Source organism: Misgurnus anguillicaudatus, chromosome 13 (assembly GCF_027580225.2).
Source record: "Misgurnus anguillicaudatus chromosome 13, ASM2758022v2, whole genome shotgun sequence".
Lineage (NCBI taxonomy): Eukaryota > Metazoa > Chordata > Actinopteri > Cypriniformes > Cobitidae > Misgurnus > Misgurnus anguillicaudatus.
Window position 1 is genome coordinate 9,819,182 of NC_073349.2, and position 9,684 is coordinate 9,828,865.

At 37.1% G+C, this 9,684-nt stretch overlaps 1 protein-coding gene across 4 annotated transcripts in view; it reads left to right on the forward strand.

Moving 5' to 3' along the window:
• slc2a4rg (SLC2A4 regulator) overlaps nt 1-9,295 on the forward strand; it is an 87,950-nt gene extending 78,655 nt beyond the window's left edge. The window contains exons 7-9 of one of the 4 annotated variants that reach the window (XM_073874979.1): nt 1,943-2,080; nt 2,550-2,677; nt 2,948-9,295. In XM_073874979.1, coding sequence (XP_073731080.1) covers nt 1,943-2,080; nt 2,550-2,677; nt 2,948-3,062 — 381 coding nt within the window. In that variant the 3' untranslated portion in view covers nt 3,063-9,295. Of the gene's footprint in view, nt 1-1,942; nt 2,081-2,549; nt 2,764-2,947 lie in introns of those variants that run through there. The other 3 variants (XM_073874980.1, XM_073874981.1, XM_073874983.1) reach the window with 3 other exon arrangements.
• The last annotated feature ends 389 nt before the right edge of the window (nt 9,296-9,684 follow it).

The window sequence follows — 9,684 nt, forward strand, 5'->3', positions numbered from 1 at the left end:
TTAAATCCGCTTAGAAAAGTGCTACGTTTTATTTTGTACCACCAAACTTGCTCGTATAACTACTCGTCTTAAATAGGAAAAACGTTGATGTGTTTGGTCACTTCTAACTTTATCTCTAAATGGTACCATTGAATGAATGGGGCTAAGCTAAATGCTATCGAAGCGTCGCAGCGCGCTCCAGCGCTTACGTGCACGCACACAGATGATAGAGAGATATATTAACAATTCTTAGTTAAGGTAATAACATATTTTGATGTTGAAAATGAGTAGACTATTCCTTTAAGTATTATGTTTGCATAATGGCTTAAATAAATAAAAAACACGAAAAAGGGAAAAAAACATTGGCAACTATGTCAGCAGGTGACGTCGGCGCATCGCCATATTCTGTTCGTGAACGCGCTTTAAACGACCAATAAGGAGAACAAATTCTTGAATAAAATCGTTTGTTTTATTTTCTTTACTCGCAAAAGTAAACGCGTTTCATAATGTTATTATTCAACTGCTGATGGCGCGTGGACCTTTTTGGCGAGGTCTTTCATTCTTTTCTGGGCTTTATCAGGCTGCCATCTATGGGACAGTCGCAAGGCTCCCGGTTTTCATCAAAAATATCTAAAAATGTTTTCTGAAGACAATCGGAGGACTCAGTGGTTTAGAACGACACATGGGTGGGTGATTTGTGATCAAATTGTCATTTTGGGGTGAACTAACCCTTTAAGCTGGGTAGTTAAGCAAGTAATAAAATGACAAATAGACATATTTTAGTGGCTAATGCTGCATTCAAGTACTTCTGGGTTGTTGGTATTTACGAGCCATCAACTGCGGACATTAACCCGTTAATTGGCGCTGTCCCGTAAGCGGGACACCTACGTTTACTTTCATATTTTCTATGTAAATGTTAATCTATCACGACAAACTATATATTGTTGGAAAGGTCTAAGAATGTAGTTTTCATATTTCAAAACCTTTTAGCAGTAATAATAATGCAGTAACTGTCATTTATTCATTTGTGACACAAGTAGGCAGCAAACCTCAAAGCAAACCAGCACAAACCTCATTTTTTTTTACAATTTTATGTATTAAAAATAATACTATATTGCATTTTTATTTATTACTAATAAATTTAAACTACTTTAAAAAAATGAATATTTTCACCTCCGTACATTTCCTTAAAAAACGTGTCTCTTTAAAACAAAAAAATACCAAAATTAAAACCAAAATTAGGCTTCTAGACCAAAAAAAATGCCAGAGTTATATTAATTTAAAGGTGTATATCACCTTTTCACCAACCCCTCACTCAAAAAGGGCTGTGCCAGTTAAAGGTACAGTGTGTAAATTTTTGTGCATCTAGTGGTGAGGTTGCAAATTGCAACCAACGTTTTAGTCCACCTTTCACCAAAACGCATAGAGAAGCTACGATAGCCACCCCCGGACAAACATGTCATCGTCGGAAACAACTTAGTTAAAAAGTTTGTCCCTTAAGGGCTTCTGTAGAAACATGGCGGCACAATATGGCGACTTCCATGTAAGGGGACCCTCGGTGTATGTAGATAAAAAACGTCTCATTCTAAGGTAATAAAAACATAACAGTTCAATATGAAAGGTCTTTATACACCCCTGATAATATAGTTATGTATTTTATATTTCATTTCTGTCAAGAGATCCTTATAAAAGTTACACACTGCACCTTTAAAGGGTTAAAAATGGTTGTATTGCAGAACATCATGTGTTTTGAGGGATCGCCTCATCATTCACTTGACACTCCTTGATATTTTATATGTTTTTATGGGTTAGTTAGTACAATGTACACTTGACTTGGTCAGGTTGATCTGTTTCTAACCATCACATGTCTTCATTCTTCTCTGTTCTTTTAAAAGGGATTACAAATGGGTTGTGATTAACATTATATTATCTTTGTTTTCTCTGCATGGCTTTGCCAATCTAGCTTCATACACACACACACTGTGTTTTTCAGGCCACAACCCCTGTCAGCATTCCCAGCATGCCCTCCGAACCGCCTCACAGCGAGGACAGGATCAGTGTATCCTGGCAATCGCCCCCTGTTATATTTAAAGGGCTACCGGTGAGATGGCTACTTTCATTCCGTCTTTACTTCTGGCATGCTCTGTTTCCCCCGGGCACAATTGTTTGTCACATCAAATAGACTTCACATCCTGTAAACCTCATGTAACCCCTTCATTCTTTTGTCTTTCTTTGTCTTTTGGGGTCTTTTGCACTTGCATAGCTTCCGGTTTCCTGTCTCAGGTGCTTTTGCAGACGATAGTGGTAATGAATCCATGTAGCTGTCAAAAATCACTTTAATATGGACTCGCCATGAGCACATGCTATTATTAAGGATTGTGTGCAACGCGCAGCATTAAAGAAACGGAAATGCATTTGGCAGACGCTTCTATCCAAGCTGACTTACAACGTATACATTATCTTGTGGGAATCAAACCCATGACCTGTGTGCTGCTAACGCAATTTTTCAAGCAAAGACTACAATTAACGTTGCAAACGTTTTACCTTTAACATAAAAAATGCTTTCGCAGGGCCCGATGACTCAAATCCGCACTGTTAGCATTGGCGAGAAGAGACAACCTGTAAACCACACCACCACCACCACCAGCAGCAAAACTCACACCAGCAGCACCGCCACTGCCAAACCCAGTAATGGAAGCAGGAAACCCACGCGTTTACACATCTAGAGTCACGATATGCCAACGCTATTTCACGGCAATACGTACATATTTTACGAAAAGTGGCTCTAATTCGTATTAATTGGTACGACTACATTTGTACATTTTTGTACGATTTGCCTTGACTCCTGTGACGTTAATAATGATAAATGTAAACGATAACTTCATACGAATTAGCCAACTCGTAAAATATGGAGATCATGTCTCGGATCGCAGCCGATCTAAATAACAGTGTGTGCAAATGATTCCCTCAGGAAACCCCGCGGTGAAGCCAAGAAGTGTCGGAAGGTATACGGCATGGAGAAGAGGGACCTGTGGTGCACGGCGTGCCGTTGGAAGAAGGCCTGCCAACGCTTTACTGACTGAGCTTTGAACTTTCACTCCTTCAAATTGTGCTTCTCTATCACCGGTGTTCCCACGAATCGAGCACCGCTTGTTGTCCGTACTCTCAGAAATGACTTGCGAGAGCTTGACGTAATGTCCTTCTGAGGGACGTGGCGTTTAAACGTCACCGTTTCCTCCGAGCCACAAGAGGGTGCTCTTGTTTTTCCTACAGCTTCCGTAGCGGAACACTGAGATTTTATTAAAAAATAAAAAAAACTGAAGAAAAAAGATAAAAGTGAAAAAGGTTTTCGAAAAAATAAGCATATCAGCTTTTGCGTTATATGCGTTGTTATATAAAGGCAAAAAGGAAGATTTTGCATACGAAATCCAGAAACAAGACACTTTCAGATGCAGGTTTTGTCGTTTATTACAGTAGCTGAAGCTTAAGCTGAGGTGTTTATGTGTGGCAGACTTTATACATGGCAGTTTTAACTGTTAAAAACTCTGTAAGCTAACGTTTGCGATTTTGTATCGAGTGTTTCGAGCAGTTAACCCTCTTAGCTATGGTTACACATATCCAACAAATCAAATCAATGTTTGTTTTACGTGGACAAAATCGCTTTTTGTAAAATTTGACATCGTACTCGGCAAACTGTGTATGGATTTAACGCTTCGTTTTGCCTACAAGCACTTTTTAACAGCCATGAAAATAATTCGCTTTCGTATTTTGATACACATTTTAGCATCGCTGTTTCGTGCTGGAAATCACGTTAAGGTTTCTTGTGCACTTGGTGCGTTGGTGTAGCCGAGAACTATTTCAACACGCTTCGCTAAAGTTTTGTCTCGTAATACCTCTAAAGAAAAATGAGCCTTTGAGAGAGAGAGAGAGCCTTGTGTGTACTTCAGCACGAGCAGTTGTAGTGCAAGAATGTAAAAATGGCCTCTCTTCACGCTAATGCACCGAAAATCATTTTGCCCCTTCCAGTTTAGCAGCATCTTCATAAGCTAACAGGTTTATTCCTATCAGTCCACAGTATTAATTTCATGGCAGGCACTTTACTTCGCCATAAACCTTCAAATGTAAGACAATCTGCTGTTGAGGAAAATGTTTTTATGTCCAACCAGCTACAACAAGACACCCCTACTGTATGTTGTGTGATCCAGTACCGCGATACCTAGGGCTTTCCACACAAATGTACAACTTCCTGCATATGTTGTTTAGTCTTTGTGGCAAATCTATCCCACACTGCACTTCCTATAAAGTAATTATTGATGTCTAATTCAGCACATAGAAAAAACGTATACGAATGATCAGTACTGTTATGCACCATACAGAAGTCTGATATATGTAAACATGTGGAACAGTGTGGCAATCAAAAGTTTACGTACACCTTGCAGAATCTGGAAAATTAAAGGATTAGTCCATTTTCTTAAAAAAATCCAGATTATTGACTCGCCACCATGTCATCCAAAATGTTGATGTCTTTCTTTGTTCAGTCGAGAAGAAATTGTGTTTTTTGAGGAAAACATTGCAGGATTTTTCTAGTTTTGATGGACTTTAATAGAGCCCAACATTTGATACTTGGCTCGACACTTGACGGTTTTTTTCAGCGGAGTTTCAGGGGTCTGTGGACGATCACAGGCGAGGCGTGGGGGTCTTGTCTGGCGAAACGATTGTCATTTTTGACAAGAAAAAAAAATGCTCTTTTAAACCACAACTTTTCGTCTAGATCCGGTCCAGCGCGACCTAACGTAAATGTGTAGTGACGTAGGAGGTCACGTGTTACATATATAAAACGCACATTTGCGGACCATTGTAAACAATAACCTGACACTAATTAGTATCAGTTGACATACAACAACGTCGGAACGGTCCTCTTTCAACACACTTGTAAACACTGGGGCGGAGTTTCGCGTTCGTCCTCTGTGACCTCTTGACGTCATGACGTATTGCGTGGGGTCAGCTGGCGCATCACGACGAGAAGTTGTGGTTTAAAAGTGGATATTTATTATTTTTCTTGACAAGGGTGACGGTTGTTTTGCTGGATGGGACCCTTGTGCCTCGTTTGGGATCGTTTGTGGTCCTTTGAAGCTCCGTTGAGGGAGGCTGTTGGGTGTTGAGTTGAGTGTTGAATGTTGGGCTCTATTAAAGTCCATTAAAATGAGAAAAATCTTGGAATGTTTTCATCAAGGAACGTGGTTTCTTCTCGACTGAACAAAGACATCGGCATTTTGGATGACATGGTGGTGAGTAAATTTCTGGATTGTTTTTTAATTCCGTTCTTTTACATACACCTGATTGTTAATACTGCACAATGTTACCTGGACAATCAATCGATTTTTTTATGTTTTCCGATCCCATGTTTTCCGTATGTCCCGAGACATTAATCTTTCCATTGGTTTTCAGAAAAATCCTCCAGGTTCTGCAGAATCTTTGCTTTTCAGCATCTTCTGCATCTTTGTCTCCTGTTCATCACCAGTGACTGTATGATGTTGCTATTCATATTTTTACACTATGGACAGACTTTAATCTTTAAATAATTCTTAATTTTCAAAAATCTTATTTTTGTAGGTGTATGTAAACTTTTGATCACTATGTAATTCACAGATATAAAAATGTCACATATTTGTACATACAGTGCCCTCCATAAGTACACTGTATGTAGTCTTTGCATAATGCTGTATATAAAATGCAGCATTTTTGTCAAATCAACATATATTTTTATGCTACTTTAATTTAAAAAGTTAAGTTAAACAACTTTTTAACTAGTTTTTAAAAGTTATGTCAACTATTCACAGGTCCACCAGCACCAATAGCCCCGTGGTTAGTGCGCCGACATATAGCACCAGTGTACTCACGACGACCCGAGTTCGATTGACGTTTCTTGCCGATCCCGCTCCCCTGTCTCCACCCAACACTTTTCTGTCTACGCTCCACTATACTGTCTAAATAAAGTCCAAAAAAGCCTAAAAACATAACTAAAAAAAAACATTCACAGGTCAAAACTTAAAATAGTAAGTTGAATTGACTTGCAAAATTAAGTTGTTTTAACAATATGCTGCATTTTTTTTACAATAAAGGCAAAATTGCTGTTTACTATGGAGGCTTGACCAAAAAAAAAGATGAAACATGTCCTCAGGGCAACATATTGTAAATATATTTTGTAAATAAAACCTCAACCCACCCCCAAACCTAACCATAACTGTACCCTAAAATCAGAGGAAAATGATAAGTGAAAAGTAAAGGTCTAGAAGCAGCTTAAACTTGAAACAAACTGTAAACTTATTTCTGAAATTTGATTGGTTGATTGAAATTTTGTCAACATAATGTTCAACCACTCGGCAAAATCAGGAGAGCCGCTGTGCTGACAAGAAAAGATAAGGCAAAAGTACACTGAAAAAAAATTATTCATTCAATTTAATCTTTTTTTTAAGGTAAGTGGTTGCAATCAATTTATTTATTCTAAATTTAAACAAAAAAATTAGAAAAAAATAAAATTAAAACTTTTGTTTAAATGTAGTTTAAATAAATTGATTGCACACTTACCTTAAAAAATTTATTAAATTGATTTTTTTTTTCAATATAAAGAATATTACATTTGATTGTTTCAACACATACATGCTTTCCAAAAAAGAACAACAACCTTTCATACTGACGTATGTGTGTTGTCACCAAATGCAAGACTCAGACTAATACTACACATTAATGCATCAGGACACAGTTTATCACTCAACACTCATGCTAAATTGTATATGTTAAAACAGGTGAAAAATAAAATGTGACTTTAATTTTTAAAGAGTTTGGTTTCAAAATGAAATATCTCAAAAATGTCAAAAATCTTGTTAATTAATATTAAACTGCAGTAAGTTTGTTTTGATTTAAGCCTTCATAAATGAAAAAAATACAGCTAAGAAGTACAATAAAACATTATAACATAATATTAAAAATGTTTTGACAAAAAAATTTTAAAAACGGAGTTATCTCGTTTTGGAACCAAACTCTTCTTTTAAACATTTCCTGACTCCACAGCAAACAGAGCAATTTTGCCTTTATCGTCCCGGTACTTATGGAGAGCACTGTATAAGCGACATATAGTTTAAAAATACAACAAATTGGCATAAATCTTACCAATTTTTGCATGCTTACTTGATTTTCTCTGTCACTAGTATGGCTACATATATTAGACTCTACATATATGCTTCATGTTTTGCACATATACTTTGTAATATACGTCTCAAATCAAACTGTTGAATTAGACCACAAGATTAAACTTTTATATACAGTTAACTTATACGTGTTCATATATCAGACTTCTGCAGATGTGTATGTACATTCTGACACGTGCTATACTTCTGCTTTCTCTTCATAATAGAGATGATCATGTGATGTCTTTGTGTCCTTATGCAGCTTATACAGCTGGGTGGGCACACAATGTGGTGTCTTGACCCAATCCAATATATGAGCAAAGCCAGATCTAAGCTGTTCACGTTAGCGCTTGAAGCTTACAGTGACTAGATGTGTAAATCTGATTTATTGGAAAACATTAAACCCCGAATTTTTATCATAGTTGTTGTATCAGATCAATCAAAAGATTTAAATGCTTTTGTAAATGACGGGAATCAAAGACACAGTTGGCCAAGTTACATAAAGTATGCCAAATGTCAATCAAAGCGTATTGTTCAATCACAGCTCGGAGGAACTCTTCTTTTCTCTTGGTCAGAAAGAAGAGCGCGTCCGTCTCATCATCACAACCTTCACTAAGTGCCAATGAGAAGAACAAGAGGGGAAATTTGAATTGCACTAACTTGTACTGCACAAAGCGTATATATATATATATATATATATAAATATATTTTTATGAACCTTTTCTTTTAAGCAGAAATTGAAGTTTTTTAAAAAAAACTAAGTTTAGTGGTTATATGTGACCGCCATTGTTTTAAGTTTTTATTGGGTCAGGGATGGGGTCTGTTCACCGACCTCCCAACGAATAAGCTCACTTGGCGGTATTTTATGATGTCGTGCCCGTTTTTCGGGTCTTACAGTAGATGTCAGAAGGTTTCTCGCCCGCCCTCAGTGATTTAACTACAGGCCTCGTAATTTCAAGATAATATCGCTGTTTTGATATGTGATGGCTTTACCCTTGTGAACGAGTCAAATAGTGACGCTTAAAATCAAATCGTATCATTTCAGGGGGGTTGAGCCTAGAGTCGGCCACCGTTTTGGCCACTTTGCCAAGACTCGGATAAGAAAATTCTGGGTTAGCGTTGGGTCAAAAAGGGACATACGCAACCCACTGGGTTGTAGTTTAACCACTGCTGGGTTGTTTACACCCAAAATGCTGGGTTATTGGAACGAATTTTCTGGGTTAATTTAACCCAACGGCTGCGTTTGTCTCTTTCTGACCCGGCGCTGGATTGAAATAACCCAGCGGAGTGTTGAAACCAATAGAGATTGCCTTTTTGTGTCATGAATATAATGTGTATATATTCATTGTATATTTTGGGGACGTGGGGAAAACATCAAAGAATGTAAAAACTACAAAATTCAACGCCTGTTTGTTTTTATCTCCTGTCCCGCATCAATTTCTGTATTTTCTTTTAATAACTGATGTTTTCTTAAGTTGTCATTTTCTGCACTTGCAGAACGCTTTCATGCTTTAAAAATATCAGCGGTCGAGTGAGTCTGTATGTCTGTCATGTTGTATGTACTATTGTAAGGCAGGATGGATGTTACGACAGTATGTGGATCATGACGTCATCCTGCCCTGCACATTCCGACGATCAGATGATTTTACGTTTTGTTTGTCTGAGCCGTTGTTCTGACTTCACTGACCGCCTGTTGGTTCTTGCCCAGATATTAAGCTAAACACCCAAGAAATGTGTAAAATTCATTAATTATCTATACATGTTCAAATGTTTCAGTGTTAAGATTGGATTGTCACCATATTTACAATAATGCTTGCGATTCTCAGACGTAGTCTTAGCAGGATCTTTTCAAAACAACTTTTTTTGGTTTCTTTTACTTTTCAAGGTAAATTGATCAAGTTATATCATGTTTCCTTTTTCATTGTTCTGCATTAGTTGAGATTTTGACGCATGTATCATTGTACTATCCTGCTTTATCGGATCCATTATTGTGTCGGATGTTAACAGTGTGATGTCCAGAGTCGAGTCGAATGTCTGAGAAGATGGAGATGGTGCTGATGTTTGGTTATGATGAGTGTGATACTCTGGTTGTAATGTGGAGATTTAAATAAACATGGACTTCAGAAAGATTTTGTTTGACCAGAATGACTTTTTTTATTTATTTGTGCAGGTGTAGTTTATCTATACCAAGAAAAAAAATGTGTGAACCTGACTGTGAAAAAGTCATAACATTACTGGTTTCTACATAAAATCATCCTACATAATGTAACGACCATGTAATCTTTAATATTGACAGTGTCAGCGATTGAAATTAATGTAAAATCAAACTTTGATGCTGTTAATTTCAGAATTAGATTACATAGGCAGTCACATATATATATAAATATATTGTATGGCAATAAAAATATCTGGGGTCTCATTTATAAAACTTTTATTTTATATAATTTCATCCTTAAAGGGGGAGGTATCACAAGACTTTAAGATGTCAAATAAATCTTTGGCGTCTGCAGAATACATG